Genomic DNA, 24,858 nt, shown 5'->3' on the forward strand with positions numbered 1-24,858 from the left:
TTTTTTTTTCTTTATTTTAGAAATCATTTTCCAGAGGAGGACCTAACAGGGTTGTACTGTTATGTGGAAAACTGGGAAATGTTATGCATATACAAACTATTGTAGTTTACTGTTGACTGTAAACTATTACTCCCCCAATAAAGATATTAAAAAAAAATCATTTTCTTTTTTAGTTGTTAGAGTAGAGAGAAATTGAGAGGGGAGAGGGAGAGAGACAGAGAGACACATGCAGCACTGCTTCTCTGCTGGTGAAGTTTCCCTCTAGTAGGAGGGGAGTGGAGGACTCGAATCCGGGTCCTTGCACTTGGTGCATGTGTGCTCAGTTGGGAGCATCATGGCCCAGACCCCCAGCTATGTTGACCTTCATTCTTTCTGCTTTTGCCCCCCTTTGAGTCCCTTCCAATCTAAGGGGTCTGCGGTTATCTCTGGCGTTTCTGTTTCTCTTCTTCTCTCACCAACTCAGGACATTGGCATCTCTGTATCCTCCTGGCCCAGATTGTGGGGCAGCAAAGACTCAGGTCACTTTGCCAGAGGGTCTCCTCACCTGCCCCTCTTCCTGGGGCCCTCCAGGGGGCAGAAAGGGGCAGTGACTGGACCCAGGGACCTCCCTTCTGCAGGTGCCACAGCCAGCTGAGTGGGTGAGGGAGTCAGGCAGGGCTGCCCAGTGATTGGGAAAGAGATTAAGAGGCCAAGATAGGAGGTGGGTGGCTCCTGCCCTTCAGGAAAATGGGGCTCTGGGTGGGGAACCCGAAAGGTATTCCTCTCGGGGGTGGGGCCCTCTGAATTGCCGCCCCCACTTTGTCTCCGTTCCAGCACTTCCAAAGTTTGCCCTCTCCCTGCACCATCTCACTCCAGGTCTCTGACCCAAGGGGTCCACGAAAGCCAAGCCCTCACACAACTCAGCTGCTGGGCCCTTGTCCAGCACCTGAGAATACAGGCCTGGCTCAATTCTGTAACCCAGCCTCAGACCAAGGCTGGTTTCAGTGCACAAGAGGGGAGCAGAAGACGATGCCTGGGTTTGTTGAAAGCATTGCAATTGTTTCAGAGGATTTTAATATCCCACATGTCCGAGTCCCAAATCTAGCCATTGGCTTCCCCATAGACCTTTGAGATTGACCTGCAGACTTCTTTGTTCTTGGCGTCTGTTGTGATCTGAGATAGTCCTTATAACAATGCCTGGTTTCAGTTACAAAGCAGCTTAATGGAGGTCGGGTGGTGGCACACCTGGTTGAGTGCACTTGCTACAGTGTGCAAGGATCCAGGTTTGAGTCCCCGGTCCCCGCCTTCAGGGGGAAAGCTTCATGAGTGGTGAAGCAGTGCTGCAGGTGTCTCTCTGTCTCTCCCCCTCTCTATCATCCCCTTCCCTCTCAATTTCCGACTGTCTATCCAATAAATAAAGATTTAAAAAAAAAAGAAAAAAGAAAAGAAAGCAGCTTAATGAAATGTTCTCCACCACCTCCAACTATTGATCCCTTTATCCATTTATCACAGAAGAGAGAGAGAGAGAACTGAGCATTACTCTGGCTGAAGTGGTACCAGGGATAGAATTGGGGCTTGTCAGCACATCAGTCCTATACTCCACTGAATCACCACCTCTCTGACCACGTAATTTACTTTATGAATTTGCAGGAACACTGCTCAGCTCTGGCATATGATGGTGCTGGGGATTGAACTTGGGACCTTTGGTGCCTCAGGCATGACAGTCTTTATGTCACAACTATTACGCTGTTTTCTCAGCTCTTAAACCATACTTCCAATTTTTGTATTATGTGATAGCTCTCATGCATGGTAACAGGTGCACTCAGCTGGTGCACTGGATAAAGCATTGTTTTCTCAAGGATGAGGTCCCAAGTTCAACACCCAGCATCACACCTGCCACAGTGCCCTTCCCCCACTTCTTTGGGTAAACAAATATTTTTTTAATAAAATTACTTTATTTGGTGGATACCAGGCAATAGCTTACCTTGTAGAGTGCACACTTGATCATGTGTGAGGGTTCCAGCCCTCTGGGAACACCTGTACTCACAGCTCATAAGTGGTGGTGCAGTGCTGTGATATCTCTTCTTCTCTTTCTTACTCTCTTTTTAAAAAATATTTTTATTTCCTTACTATAGGCTAGAAACAGAAATTGAGAGGAGAAGAGGAGAGAGACACTTGCATCACTGCTTCAGTACTCCTGAAGCTTCCCCCCGCCTGCAGATGGGGACCAGGGGCTTGAACCTGGGTCCTTATGCACTGTAACGTGAGCACTTAACCAAGTAAGCCACCACCTGGCCCCTTCTTTCGTACTCTCCATCTTAAAAAGAAAAAGAAAGTCGTATAGGTGCAGTGGGCTCATGAATGCGTGGAGCCCTGGCAATAACCCTGGTGACAAATAAGTAAGTCAGTTTCTATCATATATAGAGAGAGTTTTATAGGAGAGAGAGCGAGCGAGAGACGGTCACCTCTCTAGTGCCAGGGCTTAAACTAGGATTCTTGGACATGCAAGTCATGCGTTCTACCAGTTGAACTATGTTCTGTTAAACTACATTTTAGAAATAACCCTTCCAGTGGAGGAGATGGGATGTGGTGGGAATTGTATGGAATTCTATCCCTCTTATCTCACAATCTCATCAGCCATTATTAAATAACTAATAAAAAAATAGCTCATTCAATCTCCTCTTTGTAAGTCCTTCACTTTTTAGATACTAGTCCCAGAGCATTTAAATTAAGTTTATACATCTATGTATATCATACTTTCTTTTGATGGGGGCCATCAACTGGGCTTCATCTCTCAGGGGTAGAGAGGGAAAGATATCATGGCACTGGAGATCCCTCTAATGTGGTGGGGGCCAGACTCCAACCTGGGTCACTGACGGGGCACAGCAGGGGCGCGGTCCAGGGGCTCCAGTGTTGGCCATATGTTACCCATTCAAAGTCTGACCAATATTGCGTTCTTATAAGTATCCAGACATGGAATACAGACTTGATACAACAGGTGGGTTTGAAACCACAGATGGGGTTCAAGTTGAAGTCATAAGGATTCCCCCTTCCATGGGTTAATTTCAGTTGTGTATTAAATACTAAAATATATGGAGACTCTGCCTCACAAAAGCAAAAGTAAAACAGTGTTGGGCCTTTCAATAGATCTGTGTTCACTTTGAAAACACTAAAGAATAGAAAGAAAACTTTTGTGTAGCAGAGGTGTTAGGCACCATACTGATACCAACCTCTTACCACCGCCCACCCTCCCCCTACACCCCATTCAAATTCCAGCTTGCTGACCTCCTCTCTGTGAGACTCTGGGCAAACCATGGACCCTCTGTATAGCTCAGCTTCCCAATCTGAAATGAGGACAGTCATGCTATGAGGATCAGATGAATTAATTTATCTGTTTACTTATGAGAGAGAGAAAGAGAGAGAGGAGAGCATCCGGACTTTAGTCTGGCACATATGATGCCAGGGGCTGAACTCAGGACTCCTGCTTAAGAGCCCAAGGCTTTGACTACTGCCGCACCTCCTGGGCCTAGGTGGCTACATTTATGTAGAACCCTTAGGACTGGGCTAAATAACGTGCTTATTGTGCTTCTTTCTTTCTTTCTTTCTTTCTTTCTTTCTTTCTTTCTTTCTTTCTTTCTTTCTTTCTTTTTTTTACTGTCTTTATTTTATTTGTCGCATAAAGACAGCCAGAAATCAAGAGGGAAGGGGATGATAGGGAGAGACAGAGAGATACCCGCAATGCTGCCTCACCACTTGCAGAGCATTCCCCCTGCAGGTGGGGACCGGGGGCTTGAACCCGTGTCCTTGTGCCTTGTGACATGTGAGCCCAACCAGGTGCGCCACCACCCGGCCTCACTTATTGTGTTTCTGTTGTTGTTTGCTCTTAAGGAAGAGGGTGGTGAGGCTCAGTGAAGCTAAGCATCCAGCCATGCTGGGTGAGGCTGTGTTTGGTCTGCAGCCTCTGAGTCGGGGTCCTCCTGGTGACCCCCCATGAATCTCAGGGCCCTGCCCAGCATTCATAACCTTTGGAAGGAGACACTGAAGTCCCTCCCAGGCCGTTCCCATGAATCAGTATTTCCACATGAGCAGAGAAGCAACCACACCCTCCTGCCTTGTCCGAGTTTTATTTGTATGTTTGCTTGTCACCTCACTGTGCCACCTTTTCATTCAGAAGCTCCCATCAATGCAGGAAGGGCCGGGCATGACCCTGGGGAGAGTACATGGCAAAGCGGCACTCTGTCCAAGACAGCTATTTTGCTGACCCATTATTATTATTGTTGTTGTTGTCGTTATTATTATTATTGAGATAGACACAACAACACTCCCATGCAGTGCTAGGCCTTGGAGCAAAGCATATTCACTACTAGGTGAGCTGTCCCGGCTACCTCCCTCTCCGTGAGGGCCTCCAGCCTCTTCTTCCCATGGCCCACGCCCCTCCCTCCAGAGGACCCTGGGAAGCCTTTCTGATCCCCAATTTTAACCCTGTCCTGCCCTTCCTAAGGGCCCTGTAGATCCTGGTCCAGCCCTGCCTGGCCCTTGCGCCCAGAACCCTTTCCCGCTGACTTACATTCCCCACCTGGCACCTACTTGTCCGGCCTCAGACTCCTTCTCGAATGGCCTATAGTCCTGGGCTCAGAAGCTGCTCTGCCCACAGGCTCTTGTGTGAGCTGTTCCCTGTGAAAGCAATGTCCACCCCCTTTCTCCAGATGTGAATTTTTTTCAAAAAAAAATTCTTTATTGGGGGATTAATGGTTTATAGTTGACAGCAAATAAAATACTTTGTACATATGTAACATTTCTCAGTTTTCCACATAACAATACACCCCCCACACTAGGTTCTCTGCCATCATGTTCCAGGATTTTGCTTAGTGTTTTCTCTTCTGATCTTATTTTCTGTCTATGAGTGAGATGAGTCCAAATTCAGTCTTCTCTTTCTGGCTGATCTCACTTAACATGATTCCTTCAAGCTCTATCCAAGATGGCCTGAAAATGGTGACATCACCATTTGTAATAGCTGAATAGTATTCCATTGTGTATATGGACCACCACTTGCTCAGCCACTCATCTGTTGTTGGACAACTGGGTTGCTTCCAGGCTTTGGCTATTACAAATTGTGCTCCTATGAACATAGATAAATAAATAAAATAAATAAAACAAATCTTTTTGGATGGGTGTCTTTGGTTCCTTAGGATATGTCCCCAGGAGATGAATTGTAAGGTAGGTCCACTTCTGGCCTTCTGAGTTCTCCAGACTGCTATCTACGGGGGTTGGACCAATTAACATTCCCACCAGCAGTGCAGGAGGGTTCCTTTGTCCCCAAAACCTCTCCAGCATTTGTTGCTGCTACCTTTTCTGATGTATGAGATCACTGTTGTCTTTATTTGCATTTCTCAGACAATCAATGACGAGAAACATTTTTTTTATATGTTTGTTGGCCTTCTGGATCTCTTCTATGGTGAATATTCTGTTCATATCTTCTCCCCATTTTTGGGTGGGGTCATTTGTTTTCTTGTTGCTGAGTTTGGTAAGCTCTTTATTTATTTTGATTATTAGCCTCTTGTTTGATGTATGACATGTAAAGATCTTGCCCTATTCTGTGGGAGGTCTCTTTTTGTGGTTGGTGGTTTCTTTTGCTATACAGAAGCTTTTTAATTTGACATAGTCCCATTGGTTTATTTTTGTTATAGTCTTCTTTATAATTGTATTTGTATCAATGAAGATACCTTTAAAATTTAGACGGAAAAGAATTCTGCCAATATCTAAGTATTGGATAGTTTCTGGTCTAACATCCAAGTCCTTGATCCACTTGGAATTTACTTTTGTGTTTGGTGAAATATAGTGGTTTAATTTCATTCTTCGGCATGTTTCAACCTGATTTTTCTTTCCTTTCTTTCTTTATTATTATTATTATTATTTGCCTCCAGGATTATCACTGGGGCTTGGTGCCTGCAATATGAATCCATTGTACCTGGAGGCTATTTTTTCCTTTTCTTGCTGTTGTTATTATTGTTGTTATTGATGTTGTTGTTGGATAGGACAGAGAGAAATGGAGAGAGGAGGGGAAGACAGAGAGGGGAGAGAAAGACAGACACCTGCAGACTTGCTTCACTGCCTGTGAAGCGACTCCCCTGCAGGTGGGTGTTGTTTAACCTGGGCTGGCTTCATGAGCGGGTAACTGAGACAACCAGAGACACACGGCTGAGCTGAGAACGCAGTTTAATCTTTATTTGCGAGCAGGCAAACATGTGCTCTTCTGTCTTTCTCCTCTGGTGGCAGAGAGGGACTCCTAAACTGATCACCACACAGATCTGTCCTGCATCCTTCTCCTCCAGTGGCTGCGGCAGGAACCCAGGAAGTACGTAGGATAGGGGGCGGGGAGAAGGGAGTAGCGCGAAAACTAGCAAGGGCTAAACCAAATCTCCCGGAGGGGGAGTGTGAGATCAAACCAATGTGAAGCATAGCAGCAATTCCCCCTTTTCTTTTTAACTAAATGACCATAGTATCAGGAGTGTGGGGTGAACAGAAACCTATATCATACAGGCATTTTCAAAAAAGAAACTGGCACAAACATGGAGGAACATGTAAGCGAGTAACAAGAACCAGTGAGCTGCCAAGGGAAGGCCTGATGGGGGCGTTTTTGCCTCTGTGGGCAAAACTTTATCAGCTAAAAACATTTCCTGCCTCTGGGGGCTTCTTTTGCCTCTGGGAGGGTGTTACTTGCCTCGACGGGCATTACCTAGCATGGGGGTGTATGGCCTAGAGTCCCAAGGCAGCTGGCTGCAGTCAGTCTTTGAGAAACCCAGCAGCATAAAGGGAAGCTGCTAGTTTTGTGCAAAGTGTCCAAGAGGTGTACCAGTGAGTCCCATAGAAGTGCCAGTCCAAAGCAGATGTCCACTGAAGAATTGCCAGGGGGTGAATTGTTGTATGTTTGTCTCGATGGGGAAGGTCAGCCATCGGAATTCTGCTTTTCTGTAGAGAACTTGACCTCTGCAATTAACTTACTATGAAACAAAACTCGTAGCTGGTTAGAAGTTTACCACAATTGATAACTCTATTACAATTGGAAGTCTTTTTTAGTATGATTTTAAGGTTGTTTAAAGTTTAAACAATAAAATGTGGAAAGGTAAACAGAGAACCATGGGAAAAAAAGCCTCAGGCATGAGAATCATTAGCATAACCATTGTGCTATCTACCCTGCCCATATTTGAACACACACATAAACATGGTTTTTAAGTACACAAGGAGAAAAACTTCTGTTACAAAGACATGTCATTTAAAACATGAATTTAGATCTGTACTGTCTAGTTGTTCGGGGGTGCGTTGTCTGGCAGTGGCTTCTTGCGCAACTTCAGCTCCAGGAATTGTAGTTTGCGATCTCTGGACGAATCTCTGTGTATTCTAGCTTTTCTGATTTCAGAGCCGAGTTGGGGATCTCGGCCAGGGGGCCCAGTTTTGGCAGGGAGCCTGCGGTCTCCGGGTGGTCCAGGATCTGTCCAGACTTCATAGCAGGAGGGCTGGCGGGCCGGCTGTGCAGAAGTGCGGGCCGAGGTGCCCTAGGGTGGCGGCCAGGATGGGCTGCAGCCCTGCCCACCATGCCTGCTGCCCTGCTCTTGGCAGCCAAGCAGCGTGAAGGGAGCCCACTCCCAATGCCCCACGCCACGCGGCGGAAAGCCAGCTCATGCAGGCTGGCATTGGGCTCCTGCGGGCTGGCATTGGGCAGAAACCACAGAGTGGTCCAGAGACAGCGAAACAGTCTCGTGAAGAAAGGGCAGAGGCCTTTGGAGAACTCTTCACAAGCAGAAGAGAAGGCCATAGTGCATAGGTAGCCAAAGTCTTCACTTTTCTGAGAAATGCGCAGGTCAGGTCCCTTTTGGGCGCCATATGTTGTTATCGCCGGGGCTGGCTTCATGGGTGGGTAACAGAGACAACCAGAGACACATGGCTGAGCTGAGAACGCAGTTTAATCTTTATTCACGAGCGGGCAATGTGCTCCTCCATCTTTCTCCTCTGGCGGCTGCGGCAGGAACTCAGAAAGTACGTAGGGTTGGGGACCGGGAGAAGGGAGTAGCGCGAAAACTAGCAAGGGCCAAACCAAATCTCCTGGTGGGGTATAGCGAGACCAAACCAATGTGAAGCATAGCAACAGATGGGGAGCCAAACAGGGATCCTTATGCCGGTCCTTGTGCTTTGTACCACCTGTGCTTAACCCGCTGCATCACTGCCCAGCTCCCTCAACCAGATTTTTCCAACACTATCTGTTGAAGAGACTCTCCTTTCCCTACTTAATAGTCTGGTACCTTTGTCAAAGACTAGATGTCCATAGGTTTTTGTTTGTTTGGCAGACCTCCTTTTTCATTCAGATAGAAACAAGGAAAGAGAGACTCTATTGCAGCCGAGCCCTCCTGGCACCTCAGCACTGACCATACTAGCTCTGAGGTTCTAACCTGGACCTCCTGCATTGCAAGGCAGGTGTTCTAGCCAGTGAGCTATTTCTCTGGCTCCCATAGGGTGGACTCATATTCAGTCTCCCTTTTCCTGCATCCTCGGACCACCCATTTGGTTCTGGTCTCCTCTCCCTGTACCATCACCTCTGCCCCCTCCTGGTCTCTCATTTCCCTTCTTCAGTCCATATGCACATGGGCCTGGTACTGTGGATGCTTCCAACTCTTCCTTGGCTCCCTATGGCCTTCAGGGAAAGTCCCAGCTCCTTGAGCAGGAGTCTGAGGTCCTTTGAGATCCAGCCCCTGCCATTCTCTCCCCTCAATCTTTTTGCTTTTTAAGGTAAATCTTTGCTGCTTTAAGATTTATTTACATATTTAGAATGGAGACATAGAGAGACAGAATCATCTAAAAGGTCCCTGGTTCTATCCCAGCTTCCCAGCTTTTGGCACAAAAGAAAGGAAGAAAGAGAGAGGGAGAGAGAGAGAGAGAGGAAGAAAGAAAGGAAGGAAGGAAGGAAGGAAGGAAGAAGAAGAGAAAGGCAGAACCACAACACAGACCATCACTCTGGCCTGTATAGTGGATTGAACTTTGCATCTCATGGTTGAGAGTCCAGAGCTCTACCCAGTGTACTGCCTTCAAGGGCTCTCCCCTCATTCACCCAACACCACAAACCCAAGCTTCTTGCTTTCACTGCTCAGGAAGCTGGGGGGCAGGCTGGGGAGTGGAGAGAGCTCATCAGAGGTAATGGGAGGTGGGGGAGTGAGCGGGGCCTTTGGGGAGATGACACGGGGTGGCACACTGGACCTGTGGTGTGAAGTCTTGAGTTCTATCTCCGGCACCATAACTGATGCTTTGGTTCTTGCTTTCTTTCATATAGACATTGATTAATATGGAAGGCCTTCCTGAAGGGGCAGAAAATCAGACTGGGCTGTGGGAGGAGGACTGGGCTTCTCAGAGAGTCAGAAGTGTGACAAGTATCCGGCCTCACTCTTGACTGACTGCTCCTGGAAGCATCCTGGCAAAAGTGTGTGTGTATGTGATGTGTGTGCGTGTGTCTGTGTGTATGAGCATGTGTTTTTTTGAATGTGTGTGTGTCTGTGTATATGAGTGTGTGTTTTTTGAGTGTGAGTGTGAGTATGAGTGTGTGTGTCTGTGTGTGAGCGTGTGTTTTTTGAGTGTGAGTGTGTGGGTGTGTGTGTATGAGAGAGACAGTGTGTGTATACATGTACACTCGAACTTGACTCTCGCCACTGCCGCATGGCAAATGATGACAATCACCCCAATTTTATTGCATTTTTTTTTTTTTTTTTTTGCCCCTGCCATACATGATTTTGCAGCTTCTGGGTCAACTTCCTTTTTTTCTTTTCCTCATTCTGGTAAGAGAGACATAGGGTAAAGGGAGATACCATGGCATTAGGACTTTCCCCAGCACCACGATACCTCCCATGTGCTGCCAGGACTTGAATCTGGACCACACGCATGGCAAGGCATTTGCCCTGCCCGGTTGGCTATCTTTCCAACTCTATCTTTCCCTGATTTTAAGGACAAGAAAACCCAGGTGGTAGAGCAAGGCATTTGGCAAGGATACGCCATTAGCAAGGGGGAGGCCTGGGTGTGAGTCAGGCTTTTCCAGACTCTTAGTGGCTGGTGTGGGCTGGGGCTGGGGTAAGAGCATAGTCCTGGTTCCCAGTCATCCCTGGGGGTGAGGTCCGGGGGGAGCCATGATGTTCTGTCATTGCTCAGCATGCAGGGTGGGGGTGTGCTGGGAGGGACACTGGGGAGCCAGCAGGCAGGGTCATCGCAGGTCAGGATCCATAGGTTCGAATCACACTTCGGATCCATCCGCCGTATTTGCAGATGTCCGTGTAGACCCCTGGTTTCTCCTTGGATCCGCAGGGGATGTTCCCCCAGGACACGATGCCACGAAGGTGCTCTCCACACACCAGTGGACCCCCTGAATCGCCCTGGGGAGAACAGGGAGAGTCAGAGACACAGAGAGACAGAGCAGAGGGAGGCAGACATGCAGAGGAGAGATTGTCCAAGAGGGGGAGAGACAGAAGACATGGACAGAGAGGGTGAGGGACAAATCCACAGTAAGTGAGAAGGACACACTGAGGGGGGACTGAGGACCGTCGACAAACATAGCCCGGGGAATGGTTCAGCTGGCAGAACACAGGCCTTGCAAGCCTGGGGCTGCTGGTTCAAGCCCTTGCACTGACTGTATTGGAGTAGTATTCTGGTCTCTCTCTCTCTCCTTCTTTCTCTCATGTGGAAATCTATCTCACTGGAAATACATAAAATAAATTCTTGAAGGGGCTGGGGGAGATAGCATGCTGGTTCCGCAAAAGACTTTCACACCTGAGGCTCTGAGGTCCCAAGTTCAATTCCTAGCACCGTCAGAAGGCAGAACTGAGCAGAGCTCTAGTATCTGTCTCTATCTCTCTCATTAAAATAACAAAATATTAATATATACATATATTTTTTTTTCAAAAGTGGGGCCAGTCATATAATGGTAGTGCATCAGCCTTTCATACCCAAGACCCCAAAGGTCCCAAGTTCAATTCCTGTCTCCACCACTTACCAGAGCTGAGCAGTGCTCTGGCCTCCCTCTCCAAAACCAAATAATCCAAAAGTAAAAGGTCAGAGAGACCACAGAAGTAGCTCAGCTTGCAGAGCACTGGACTCACCCACCTAGGTTACTGGGCCCATGGGTTACCCGGCGCTGCATATACCAGCCCTCTGGCTTGTCTCTGTCATGAAAAATGCTCTATCTCCTCTGAAAAGAGCTTAAAGATCATATGAAACAACCCAAACATGAGGGTGTTGACTGTGGCGAGAGGCAGAGTGAGCTGGGAGAGCAGGTGTGTGGAGTCTGTTTGGGAAACAGCGCCTCCTCCCTCCATCGGCCTCATCAACCTCCACTTGATCCTCTAGTTCTTTTTGGGGGGAGGGGGATTGAGGAGAGTCCAGAGGGTCTCAGGTGTGCATGATTTCACCACTTCTGACAAAGTTTCTCAAATAGGGTCTGACAGAAACAGAGAGAGAGACAGAGACAGAGAGAGAGAGAGAGAGAGAGAGAGAGAGAGGAAGCAATAGCTACCTCAGTGCACGGCTTCTCCTGGTGACGTGGGGCTGGAACCTGGGCAGAGCACATGGCAAGGCAGGTGCCTTTCCAGGCTCTCCCCCACCTTGTATAGCTCTTGACCTTTCCCTCTCCTCCTTTGTCTCTGCACTTCCTGTCTCTACAGGCTGTCTCTCCACCTCCATCTATCCCTTTCTCACCCCCGCCCCTTTGCTGTCTCTTCCCTGGAGCAGGTGGGGAGAGGGGGCTGCCTCACCTGACAGGAATCCTTCCCGTACTTCTCATCCCCAGCGCACACCATGTTGGGGGTGATCTGGTCGGGGTAGGCCCGCTCACACTCCTCGCGGGACACCAGGTGGACGTAAGCACACTGGATGGTGTCAGGGAAGTGGCCTGGGGGAGGAGGGGAGAAGGGCCAGGCTCACCCCAAACCCATTCTCCCCACATCCTCCCCAGTGATCCCCCAGCCCCTCTAAGTCCTTCCTTCCATATCCCAGGGCCTCAGCTCCTCCCTCCCTGCCTTTCCCAGGCCTCAAGCATGCAAGATACCACCACTCCTTTCCTCAGTGTTCTGCCCACTCTCACTGATCCCCCTTCCTGCTATTGGCTCTTCGTCCAGTGGTCACCACCCACACTGGCCTTTTCCTAATGGCCCTGTCCATGTTCACTGTCCTGCCCTTCTCTTACTGGCTCTCATCCGGTGGTCCACCTCCTTCATAGGCTCTTTCCCCATTGACCCTGCCCTCCCCACCTGGCCTTCCCTTCGTCCAATAGCTCACCTTCCTCTGGGGCCAGTCCCCCACAAGTCCACCTTGAATGGTTCCTGCTGACCCCTGGGGCCTGTTTCCTCTAGTGCCTCTTCTCCACCACAAACTGTCCCCCAGTTGGTCCCTCCTATCATCTCTCTCCCCTTTTCAACTCACCTGGGGTCACCTCCCTGCTCTATGCCCCTCATCTCCCCCCAGCCTCTCCACCATTTACCCCTTGTGGCATCTCATCTCAGGACCTGCTGATTGGTCCTCCTTGACCTTTGGCCTCTTGCCTGGTGGGCATCACCCATACACACCTCCTGGAATGCATCTCTCCATCCACCCACTGACCCATGGGCCCACCTTCTGCGCTGGCTGCTCACTCATTGGTCCAAAATGTCACTTCTCCTCGGCTGACCTTTCATCCCACTGTCCCCCATCTGCCTCCCTGGGCCTCCCTGCTGACCGTCTGCTGTCTTGCCCCAGCCTAGGATGTGGCAGGTGCTGTGGTTGGCCCTGCAGTTGCTCTCCAGGGCCAGGGGCTGGATGTGCTGTGAGACGAGGGGTCTGCGTGCCAGGCGCAGCATCATAATGTCCTGGTCGTGGGTGGCGGGCTTGTAGTGGGGGTGGGGCACCATCCGGGTCACAGAGCTCTGCTCCTGGGAACTCTCACGTTGCCGCAGGTTGTGCTTCCCCAGGAAGACCTGCAGATTCCTGGAACGGAGTGGGCTGGGTCTCACCCGGAGCCGGGACTCCTGAGCAGAGCCCCCCATGGGTTAAGTGTTCGCATCAGAGTTCCTCCCTTGCTAAACTGCCTCCCATGTCTCCCGCTGCCTTCAGAGTACAGCCCAAGCACCTCACCGCACCATCCTGGCTCCCCTGTCAGCAGGTGACTTTCTTCTCTTTGAGCATTCCAAGCCTGGGGCAACAGCTCAGTGGGTAGATAGAATACAAGACTTGCATGTCCGAGGCCCCAGGTTCATTCCCCAACTCTGTGTAGGCCAGAACTGAGTGATGCATTAGTCAGTCTCTCTCTCTCATAATATATATGTAACTAATCATGCATAATATATATATGTATATATATTTATTTTACAAAGTGGGGACCAGGTGAAGCTTACATGTTACCAAGCCCCTAGCCCCCAAATGCACTGAAACGGTGCAACAGGTCTCTCTCTTTCTCTTTCCCCTTTTTAAAAAGTCTTTTTAAAATTTCACTTATTTATTATTGGCTAGAGATAGAAATTGAGAGGGGAAGGGGAGGTAAAGAGGGAGAGAGATAGTGAGACATCTGCAGTCCTGCTTCACCACTCGTGAAACTTTTCTTCTTCAGGTGGGGCTTGAACTCAGGTCCTTGCTCACTGCAGTGTGTGTGCCTAATCAGGTGTGCCACAGCCTGGCCCCTCTCCCTTTCTATCACCCATTTTCCTTCTTGCTTTCTCCCTGTCTCTATCCAATAAAACAAACATAAAAATAAGACGTAAAAAGTCTGTCCTAAATAAATGCGTTTTGAATGTGTGCATTTGGATTGCTCAGGGCCTTTGCTCTTCCTTTTCTCTCCCTTTCTTTTCTTTTCTTCTCTTTCATTTCTTAAGCTCCAAATGATCTTCTCCCTGTTTCATTTTCCATGTGTCTCAGCTTGGATTTCATCTTGTCAGAAAAGCCTCTCCTCTATCCAAACTTGGCACCTCTGTTGGGCCAGTGAGATGGTTCAGAAATAGAACTTGGGGCTTCTGGGCCTGAGGTCCCAGGTTCCAGCCCCAACATTGCATAGGACAGAGCTGAGTGGTGCTCTGACTTCTCTCTTTCTTATGAAAAATACAGAGGGAGTGGCAAATAGCTTGCCCAGTACAGTGTGTGCCTTGGCAAACTCACAGCCCTGGGTCTGAGCCTCAGCACTACATGGGAGCACGGTGAACGGTGTCAGAGGAAGCTCCATGAGAGGCGGATCAGTGTTGTCATGTGTCCCCCCCCGCCCCCCGCCTCCTTTAAAATAAAAGAATGAGAAAGTTGAGCCGGAAGCGGTGGAATCCTACATGTTTGAGCCTCAGGGACCATAAATGAATGAATGAGGGGGCTGGGTGTTAGCACAGCAGATTAAGCACACGACATGAAGTGCAAGGACCTGTGCAAGTATCTCAGTTCGAGTCCCTGGCTCCCCACCTGTGGGGGGGGGGAGTCACTTCACAAGCCGTGAAGCAGGTCTGCAGGTATCTATCTTTCTCTCCCCCTCTCTGTCTTCCTCTCCTCTCTTGATTTCTCTGTCCTATCCAACAACAATAATGATAAACAACAAGGGAAACAAAAGTGAAATAAAATAGCCTCTAGGAGTAGTGGATTCGTAGTGCTGGAACTGAGCCCCAGCAATACCCTGGAGGCAAAAAAAAATGAATCAATGAATGAGTGAATGAATGGAAAACAGGTGCCACTGTTCTTCTCTCTTACAGAACTATCTCTTTCCTTTCCCTTTTGCTGGACTTTGAATAACCGTCATGTCTTTCCCCCAGTTTGGTTCATGGCTGTCTTTCCGCCCCTACTGTACCTCCCTGTTCTCACCCTTGGCTGCGCCCCCACCACCTGGGCGAACCTGGAGCTTAGCCAGTGCTCTGTGGCACCCAGTGAATGACTTTGGGGGTCCACCCTAGGGGTCCTGGTTTCAGTGGCCCCCTAGGATGAGCCCCATTGCCCACACTGTCACTTCCATTCCGGTCTGCCCACAGTACTTCACCTCTGGCTTTTACCTTTCCCCAGAGGGTCAGCCTCACATCCTTCCAAGTCACTTCCAGCCCATCTCAGCCTCACCTGGGCTGACTCGGAAGGCCCCATGGTCCCCTGTCCAAACTCCAGCAGCTCCTCCCTGCCTTGTGCCTGCCCCCCCCCCCCCAGATGCTCAGAGTTGAATGCCCAAGGTCAGTCCTGACTCCTCATTCCTGCCACCAGGTCTGGGGTTCATTCCTCAGCACTGCATAGAAAGGATCAGTGCTGGGGGTGACTGGTGGCACACCTGCTTGAGTGCATGCACATGACTGAATGCACATGTTACCATGTGTAAGGACCTGGGTTTGAGCCCTGCTCCCCACATGCAGGGGGGGCATTTCATGAGAAGTGAAACAGGTCTGTAAGTATCTCTTTTTCCCTCTCCCTCTCCCTTTCCCCTTTCAATTTCTCTCTGTACTATCTAATAAAAGAAAGGAAATAAATTTTTTTAAAAAGGAAAGAAATAGCTGCTGGGAGAGGTGGATTTGTAGTGCAGGCACAGAGCCCCAGTAATAATCTTGGTGAGGAAAAAAAAAAGTCAGCAACTAGGAGATAGCTCACTGGATTATGGACATGCTTGCTGTGTCTGAGGTCCTGAATTCAGTCTTTAGCCCCACAAAGGAGAAACATAGCACCGAGGGAGTTCCATGGATGGTGGAGCTATTCTGTTGTATCTCTCCCTCCCCTTCTGTCTGTCTGTCTGTCTGTCTCTCTCTCTTCCAGAACGAAAAAAGGGCAGGCCAGGAAAGAACGGACCTTGAGATGCAGGACTCTGAGGCCGTAGGTTCAATCCCTCACACCACCCCCAAAACAGTCCCATCTCCAGGCTTCTTCCATCTTCCAACACCCTCCGGATCTCAATTCTTCGTGCTCAAAGCACAAGCCTTGCCTTGACTCTTTTTGAGAGACAGTGAAGAGAGAAGCAGTCAGAGAGAGACACCACAGCTTTGCACATCCACATCTACAGTGCTCCCATGTGGTGCTGGAACTCGAACCCAGGGCCTTATGCACAACAAAAAAGTCTGCTCTACCAAATAGGATCGCTCTCACCCTGTTTTTTCTCATCAAAACTCTCCATTGCTCTTACAGTGAAGTTCAAGCCCCTCCTGCACCCCTCCAGGATGCTGCTGGTCCCACCCCATCCCCATCTCCTAATTACAAATTAAAGTTCATAAAAGCAGCCATTCTACTTAATCTCTTAATTGCCTCTCCCCAGGGGCCCCCAACACTTGCTGGCGCTCCTTTCTGATTCAATTAACTCCCAGCCCATTGAACCAGGTGACCAGCTGGGGACAGGTGTGTGTGTGCATGTGTGTGTGTGTGTGTGTGTGTGTGTGTGTGAGTGTGTGTGTGTGTGTGTGTGTGTTCCTGCCTGCACGGTGCTGGGCTCTTGCTGTCACTAGCTCTCCAGAGACTCACGGTTTTTTGCAGTGGGCAGCGGTGACGACCCACTGGGGGTGCACCAAGACGCCCCCACAGAGCAGGTGGCCTGAGGTGTAGACAGCAGCTTGGTAGGGGTGAGCAAGCTCTTCACAGGGGTCTCCATACAGCACCTTTTCCTGGAACTCTGTACAGGCTACGAGAGGAGCGGTTTCTGCTTCAGAGAGGACACTCCAGGCACCCCTTCACCCCCCACCCCGAAGTGACCCCATCCTCAAACTCCTCCCCATCCCAGCTCACCTTCCTGTGCTCCCTCCCCCATCTTAGTCCCCAGGGCAGGGCCAAACTCTCCCTTAAATGCTTTCTTTTTCAAAGGCTTGTTTATTTAGGGTGCTAAGCCAGAGTGCTGGCTTAGCCTGTTAGAGCACTGACCGCCACAGCCGAGGCCCCAGAGGTCACAGGTTCCAACCCTGGCACCACCTTAGGCCAGAGTCTTAGTCCCCCCACCACCACCTCACCCCTCTCTCAAAATAAAGAAGGCTTTCAAACATTTCATTGATTCACAAGAGATGGAAGCATTGAGAAATAGAGAGACCAGAGCATGCCTCTGGCATATGCAGTGCCGGGGCCTGAACTCTGGACCTTTTGTGTCCAAGTTCTATGCTCTGCCACTGATCTACCTCCCCCACTACCCTAGACTCTCGGTTCCTGTTTAATAGTGTATTTGTTTTAATGAGAGATAGAGACAGATAGATAGACAGATAGACCAGAGCACTGCTCAGCTCTGACTTCTGGTGGTGCCGGGGACTGAACCTGGGGCCTCAGAGCCTCAGGCAGGACAGTCTTCTCTACAGTCTTTATGCTGTCTCCCCAGCACCCTAGACTCACTTAAATTCTTTTAGGTGCTAAGGAATAAACACAGTTGTACAATCCTACAGCCCAGTCACTCCTCTGCACCATTTTCTTATCCTTTATTTTACAGAGAGAGAGGAGGGAAGGAGAGACAGGCCGACAGAACATAAGGAGAGCTGAAGTTGTGCTCTTGTGACAACTGTCTTGCAAATGATTATTTCCCCACAACAACGTGATTTGGAAAAGAAAATGAAAAAAAGAAAGAGGACAGACACCACAGTGCCACTCCACTGCCCACGGTGCTCCCAAGTGGTGTTGGGGCTAGAACCCACGGCCTTGGGCCCATGAAGCTTCTACCAGGTGAGCTAGTGCTCCAGCTCCTAATCTCTATCTCCCAGCTGTCTGCCTGCCCCTTCTGAGCGTTAGTTCCCATCTTCATCATCAAACCCACCCCTAAATTCTTTAAAAGCAAAAAATAAATAAATGAAAAAAAAAAAAAAATCAGGGGATGAGTGTTGGTGCAGCTGGTTACTCACACACATTACAGTGCACAAGGACCCCAGTTCAAGCTCCCCTGGCCCCACTTGCAGGAGGGAGCTTCAGGAATGGGGAAGCAGGGCTGCAGGTGTCTCTCTGTCTCTTTCTATCTCTATCTTCCCCTTCCTTCTCAATTTATCTGTCTCTATCCAAGATAAACAAACAAAAATAATTTAAAAGACAAATAAATGCTTATTAGTAGTGACTGAGAGAGAACCAGAGTGTCACACTAGCACATGCAGGACCTTAAACCTGCAAGTCGCTAGTCCTGCACTTGACCACTGAGCCAGCATCTGGGTCACCTTAAACTCTCTTGCCTTTTTCTTTTATTATAGTCTTTTTTTTTTTTCCTTAGTGTAGCACCAAGGACTAAACCCAGGACCTTGTAAATGCACTACATTGCCCCAATGTAATCCCCAGGGACAGCTTTTTCATTCTTTGTTGGAGAGAGAGAGAGAGAGAGAGAGAGGAGACTGGGGCATGGGATTGGGCAGGAGAGCCATCACAACACTGCCTCACCATCCTTGGAGTCCCACCTGTCTCTGTCCTTGGCATCAGGCATCACAGCAAGGCCTGCACTCTCCAAGATGAGCTATCTCTAGCCCCCTCAAACTCTTTCTCATCTTCCAGCTCAGCTCCCACCAACTTCCCGTCTCACTCTCCACCCCCCCACCAGCCCCATCCTCAGACCACCCCACCCTTCTTCAGACACACTCTCCACCCCTCCTCCTCTGCACCCTCAGTCCTTCATTTGTACCCCCAGTTGAACCCAGCCTCACCTTCCTTTCATGCTCCCTCCCCATCCTGCCTGTTCCCCTCGCTTCTTCCTACCTGCAGTGGTGAGAAACAGGGCTACCACCAGCGTCTTCACGGCCATTCTGAGAAGGGGAGCCACAGATCATCAGCCCCCCAAGCCCTGGCTGCCCCTAGTCCCTCCTCATCTCTGCTTCTTTCCAGCGAGGCGCTCTCTCACCCTCAATCACACCTTCGCTTCTCAGCCAGCTTGCCAATTTCTCCTCTCCTCCACCCAAGGCCTCTGTCTTGGGGTCCCCCCCCAAACCTCCTCTGGGCTCTGGTTCTGGTATCTGTCTTCCTCCCTCCCTCTGCCCTGGTCCTCTTTGTAGCCAGGGCAGGGGGCCTGGCCTCCTGGGATTCCCCTCCAGCACTTTGGGACTCTGTCTACTTTGTCCCACACCCACACTGCTGGTTTCTGGAGTGCAGCCTGCTCTTACCTGCTGGGGGTCTCTGCCTGCTGGCCTGGGGCTCCTGGGTTGGGGCAAGAACACAGGAGCCAGAGACGGAGGGGCAAGTGGGAAGGCAGAGCCAGGAGTGTCCGGAACTGGGGTGGGGTGGGAGGGAGCCAGAAATCAGATAGGCTGCTTGGGGTCAGAGGCTGAGAGGGAGAGAGGAAGGGAGGAGGGGGTGTAGAGCTTCAAAGTGAGGGTCCCAGACCATTCAGGAGGCCTTCCTGAGAAACAGACAGACAGACAGACAAGCTGCCTGGTCTGCCTGACCTCGTCCCCAAAGGCTCCTGGTGCTTCCTTTTAACCCCTGTCTCCCCAGGTCCCTGAGGCAGGAGGGCCACCCCGCCCTTTTCCTTCTCACCCTGGCCTCCTACACACATTCCTCCCACTCCCACAGCCCAGGGTGACCCCTGAATATAGCTTCAGGCAGGCCAGCAATAGTGTCTGCATGGGGCCCAACTCCCGGGTCAGAGGTAGGATGGGCCGGGGGGCCCTGGGGCCGAGGGTCCCTGAATCTGAGAGAGGAGGATTGGGAAACCTTGAGTATGAGGGAGGAGGGACTGGGAGGACCCCTGGGTGTGAGGGAAGAATGGCTGGGAGAATCCTGACTCTGGAGGAGGAGGGGCTGGGGAAGAATCCCAGGGAGGAGGGACTGGGATCCCGTGGGCCTGAGGTAGGAAGGGCTGGGGGTCTGGAATTCTGGACCTTCAGGGAAAGGGGTTTGGAGGTCTGTCTGCACTTTGGAAGGACAGAGGCCACCTTGCTTGCAGGACTCTGACTAACAAGCCCAGCTGCCTGTGCCCCTCTGGCCTCTGGGAGCCCCCACCTCTGTGGACACCAAGGCCTGCAGCCACCCATCCCTGGGGCTGGTGCCCTGGGGTTTGGGAAGCAGGCAGCCTGGGTTCAGTGAGGTTGGGGTGACTCACCCACTTGTCCTTCCGTGGAGCTGCAGATCTCTGGGTAGCCCAGCGAGCCAGAGAGGAGCAAGTGTCACCAGCCGGTCCTGCCCCTGCTCCGGGCTGGGGTGCAGACCCAGGCGATGAGGAAAAGGTAGAACAATGGGGCTCTGTCCACCACCAGCAGTGCCACGCTCAGGCTGCTCCCTTTCTCAACTCTGTTCCCAGCAGCAAGGCGGCCGCCTCAACAGCCTCCCTTTGTCCCTGTCTCACAGTCCTGCTGCTGTCTGGGCCTGGCCCCCATGTCGCCTCTGCTGACCCCCATGTCCCCCAGGGCTGCCCACCATCCACCCGCCTGCCCATCCATCTGTACACCCCTCTCCATGCCCGTCTCTGCTCACCCCCATTTAGAAAGTAGATTGACTTCATTTATTTCATGAGGCGAGACCCATGAAGGAACTCACTTGGATAGTGTTCCACTAGGTCATGCAAAGGAAGGGTCCGTGCTGTGATTCTTTTTTAAAAAAAAATTATTATTATTTTGCCTTTTGTTGCCCTTGTTGTCTTTTTAATGTTGTTGTAGTTATTATTGTTGTTATTGATGTCGCTGGTTGTTGGATAGGACAGAGAGAAATGGAGAGAGGAGGGGAAGACAGAGAGGGGGAGAGAAAGACAGACACCTGCAGACCTGCTTCACAGCCTGTGAAGTGACTCCCCTGCAGGTGGGGAGACGGGGGCTCGAACCGGGATCCTTCCTCAGGCCCTTGTGCTTTAACCCGCTGCGCTACCGCCCGACTCCTGTTATGATTCTTTACTTGCGCTTTCTCTCCCTCTCTCTCTCTCTTTCTCAGCCAACTCAGAGCAGTAAAGGCCTGAAGAAAAAAAATTCATATGACATGGAGAGATTTTCATGAAAGAGAGAGAGAGAGAGAAAGAGAGAAACCAGAGCACCACTTTGGTACCAGTGGTGCTGGAGTTTGTGCCGGGATCCTCAGGCAGGCAAGTCCTGTGCATGACTAGCTGGCTAATTTCCCCCACCCCCGCCAGTTGCTCTACATATGGCTAAATATTTATTTATTCATCTTAATGAGACATAGAGAGTGAGTGAGGACCAGGAAGCTGTTTAGCGGTGAAGCCTTAGAAGTCACAGGTTCACACTCCAACACCAGTTTCTGCCAGAGCTGCCAGCGCTCTGTGGTTCTCTCTTGCCCTCCCTCTTCCCATGTCTTCCTGACAAACTAAATCAATTAAAAAAAAAAAAAAGGTTATGAGAGACCCAAGAGATTGTGCAGTGAGGAGAGCACCGGACTTTCAAACACGGAATCCCTGGTTCCATGCCTGGCAAAGTTTGTGCCAGAGTGATGCTCTGGTTCTATCATTAATAAATAAACATGTAAGAGAGAGAAAGAGAGAGAGAGAATGAGGGAGCATGAGAGGCCAGAGGGCTGCTCAGCTCTGGCACAGGGTGGTGACAGAGATTAAATTTAGAGCCTCTAGGACTTTGAGCATGCAGACGTGTGCTCTGTCAGTGAACTATCTCCCTGCCCCCTCACTCTCTCTCTGCCCCTCTCTCCACTTCTTCCTTTGCACCCCTCTCTGTTTCTTCCCTCCATTCTCCAAGGCTCCATGGACACTGTACAGCTCTTTCCCTGAGCTCCCTTGGGGTTTCTGGAAGCAAGTGTGTGCACAGAAGGTGGGCAGTTCAGGAGGGGGTGGGGGGGGGCTTGGTGGTGAGATTCAGACGTGAGAAGAGACATGAAGAGGAACAGGATGGTATGGCATTTGGGGGAACACTTGGACGTGTGAAAAATGGGAGAACTGGGGAGCAGTCAGGGGGTGCCCTGAGTGTTTGAGGAGGTGCCTTTGAGTTGGGCATTTGGAGAGAGTTGAGCAGAGGGGGTGGGCAGGACTGCTGGGGAGGAGGCGTGTGGCCAATGAGAATGACAGGTGCAAGGCAGGGACTTACGGGGACTCGGTAAGGACAACTGACCTCAGCTCCTGCCTGGGCCTGGCACTCTGGCTAAAGGTGTATTCTTGCATCCAATCTCACGTGTGTGAGGGCGCGAGGGGAGGAGTCGCTCAGCAGGCAGAGTGCAGGACTTGCATGCCTGAGGCTCCAGGTTCCATCCTTGGCGCTGCATGTGTTACTGGATTCTCAGGCAGCGAGATGGGACACACACCGAGGCTTCCTTCAGTGCAGGAAGCCGTGTTTATTTCATGCCGTATTTTGACTCAGCGGGCTTGTTCCCAAAAAACTGAGCCCTGAGCACAGTGACATTTGACCTTTTAGAGGACCGCCCACAGTAACTCATAGCAACCAGCTTGAAGGTTATTATCATTTTCTTTTTTTACCTGAAGAACGCACACTTTGTTTCGGCGTTTGCTAACAGACAGACCCTTCTAGCAGGTGGGTAGAGCATTCACTGGCAATTGGCCAAGGTCAAGTTGATTCCTTTCCGCAGAAAGTCTGCTGAGGGGAGGGGGAAGGCTGTCTTCAGTCAGCTTGAGAAGTTAACCCTTGCTGTCTCACAGTGCCAGAGGGGTGTTCTAGCTTATTTCTCTCCCTCTCCCTCTCCTTCTCTTTGTTTCGACTTGCTCTGTCTCATACGAAATCGATCAAATAAACCTTTTAGACGTCTCATGGTTGGCAGCTTTTCTTCACTCTTCTTCACCAGTCTGACATTCAATATAGCCTCTGCCTACCACCCCCCACCGTCCTTCTGCCCTCAGCACCCACAGAATACAGCATGCCCTTCTCAGGACCCAGCATCCTCCCAGATGCCAGGAGGCCTCTCACACCCATGATGCTCTAGCCCTGGTCCACCACCTCCCTTCTCTGTCTGCCCTTCTCGCCGTTCCCGAGTCTCCCGTCCCAGCTCAGACCTGCCGTCCTGCTTGGACCTTTGCTCTGGACACTCTTCCTCTCTGTGTCCTTCTCTTGAGCCCAGAGGGTGGTCTTCCTGCCTCTGAGCTGCCCCTGCCCCTCTCCTGCTCTCAGCCATGCCCACATTCCTTCACCCTCAGGACAAGGTCTCAGTCCCTCAACCCACAACATCTGGAGCTGCGTCTAGTAGTCTCTGGAGTTAGGTTTCCAGGTGCCAGTGCATATGAACACAACAAGCAAGCAAACAATCATTATTTGGAGATGGGGGTGTGTATACCGGAGGTCCCCAGTTCAGTGCTGCCAGCAGAGGCATTTTCTTCGCTGCTCTTTATTTTATTATCTCTAGATTTTAAATGGTTTATGAGTGGTAGCGATCCTTGACATCACATATGCTAGAACTGAGCTGTGCTCTAGTCCCTCTTTTGCTCCTTCCCCACCTTATAAAAATAAATTAATGAAAAGGGGTTGGGCAGTGGTGAAACCAGTTGAGTGCACACACTACCATTCATAAGGACCTGGGTTCAAGCCTCCAGCATCCACTTGTAGGGAGGAATCTTCTCAAGTGGTGAAGCAAGACTAAAGGTGTCTCTCTTTCTCTCCCTCTCTTTATCTTCCTATCGCCTCTCAATTTCTTTCTGTGCTATCAAATCAAATAAAAATAAATATTAAAAAAACATAAATTAATGGGAACCAGGGAAATAAACATCAGTTTACACGCTAGACATTCATGCCCAAGGTTCAGAAGTCCCAGCTTCAATCCTCAGTACCACTATAAGCCAGAGTTGAGTAGTGCTCTGGTAACAAGATAAGACAAAACAAACAAAAAATGTCTAAAATAAGTCAATAAATCTTTGAAAATGCTTGCTTAGTTTTTATATGAGAAATAAAGGGATTAAAGTGCTGTTTAACTATGGCATATGCAGTGCTGGGGATTGGACCTGGGGCCTCATGGATTCACATCCTGAGTTCAAGTGCTATGCCACCACCCTGGTGCTGCATATGTACTTTTAGAAGAGTCTAATAGCTATAGTTAAACAAAAACAGAAAAAGATACAGTGGCCCAGGGAGGTAGTACCAGGGGTAGTGCTCATAACTTGCCTGTGTAAGGTCCCAAGTTCAATCCCTGGTATCAGACAGGTCTGAATGGAGTGGTGCTCTGGTTTCTCTCTTGCTCAGAAACAAATAAATAAGCCTGTGAAAAAGAAGCAGAGAATCTCCTTTAATATTTACCCAAAATATCTTCATGCCAGTGTAACATCAAAAACAAGAGAAAAATGTAGGGAAAGAATTTGCTTGCTTTTTCTTTTCTTTCTTTCTATTTATTTATTTATTTGCAGAATGAGTGTTTGGAATCTGATGTGTTTCATTCATTTATTTTTATTTATTTATTTGATAGATAGATAGATAGATAGATAGATAGATAGATAGATAGATGGATACCATAGCACCTAAGCTTCCTCAATTGCAGCAGAGGCTGGGCTTGAACTTGAATCACACACAGGGCAAAACCAGCACACTATTCAAGTGTGCTATTTCTCTGGCCCTCCTGATGTGCTTCTTGAGCTTACAGCGGGCGCCATATTGCACTGCCCTGTCGGCCAGTGTCATTCATGGTGACCACTTCCCTCCTTGTGCCCCAGGTGTGGAGGTTATCTGGGGCTTCCCTGAATGGTACCATGCCTTCTGACCTCTGAGCCTTCACTCATTCCATTCCCTTTCCTCAGAATGCTTTTCTCAGCTCCTCTGGCCACTTGAACTTGTCCTGCCAGTCTTTGTTATCACCTCCTCCGGGAAGCCTTTCCTGAATGCCACCCTCCAGCTCTTTTCGTCACTCTCTCATCTGAGTTCCCACAGCAGGTGCCTTCCTCACGTCATCTCGATGGTAGTCATCAGGACGCTGCCCCCCATTGGGCCTGGGGCTCCTCAGGGCAGTTTCTGGGGCTTACTCACCCTTGTGTCCCAAACACCCGCAGAGAACTAGGCCCAGAGAGAGCCTTATGAAATGTTGGCCGAATGACTAAATGACTTTATTACACCCACGGCACCACGTGCAGAT

The 24,858-nt window shown here is 49.9% G+C and overlaps 1 protein-coding gene across 2 annotated transcripts; it reads right to left on the reverse strand.

The window, feature by feature from the left end:
• Positions 1-8,120: 8,120 nt before the first annotated feature.
• On the reverse strand, positions 8,121-19,317 carry KLK6 (kallikrein related peptidase 6). 2 transcript variants are annotated; one of them, XM_060175302.1, is made up of 6 exons: positions 19,011-19,317; positions 18,610-18,656; positions 16,429-16,585; positions 12,719-12,966; positions 11,760-11,896; positions 8,121-9,794 (listed from the first exon to the last, which is right to left on the reverse strand). In XM_060175302.1, the coding sequence occupies exons 2-6, from the start codon at positions 18,653-18,655 to the stop codon at positions 9,696-9,698; spliced, it is 687 nt and encodes a 228-aa protein (XP_060031285.1). In that variant the 5' UTR covers position 18,656; positions 19,011-19,317; the 3' UTR covers positions 8,121-9,695. The 2 variants fall into 2 exon arrangements, with proteins under 2 accessions (XP_060031285.1, XP_007531380.1); XM_007531318.3 differs by having other exon boundaries at positions 9,724-10,385; positions 19,011-19,307.
• Positions 19,318-24,858: the final 5,541 nt, after the last annotated feature.

This window comes from Erinaceus europaeus, chromosome 2 (assembly GCF_950295315.1).
Source record: "Erinaceus europaeus chromosome 2, mEriEur2.1, whole genome shotgun sequence".
Taxonomy (NCBI): Eukaryota; Metazoa; Chordata; class Mammalia; order Eulipotyphla; family Erinaceidae; genus Erinaceus; species Erinaceus europaeus.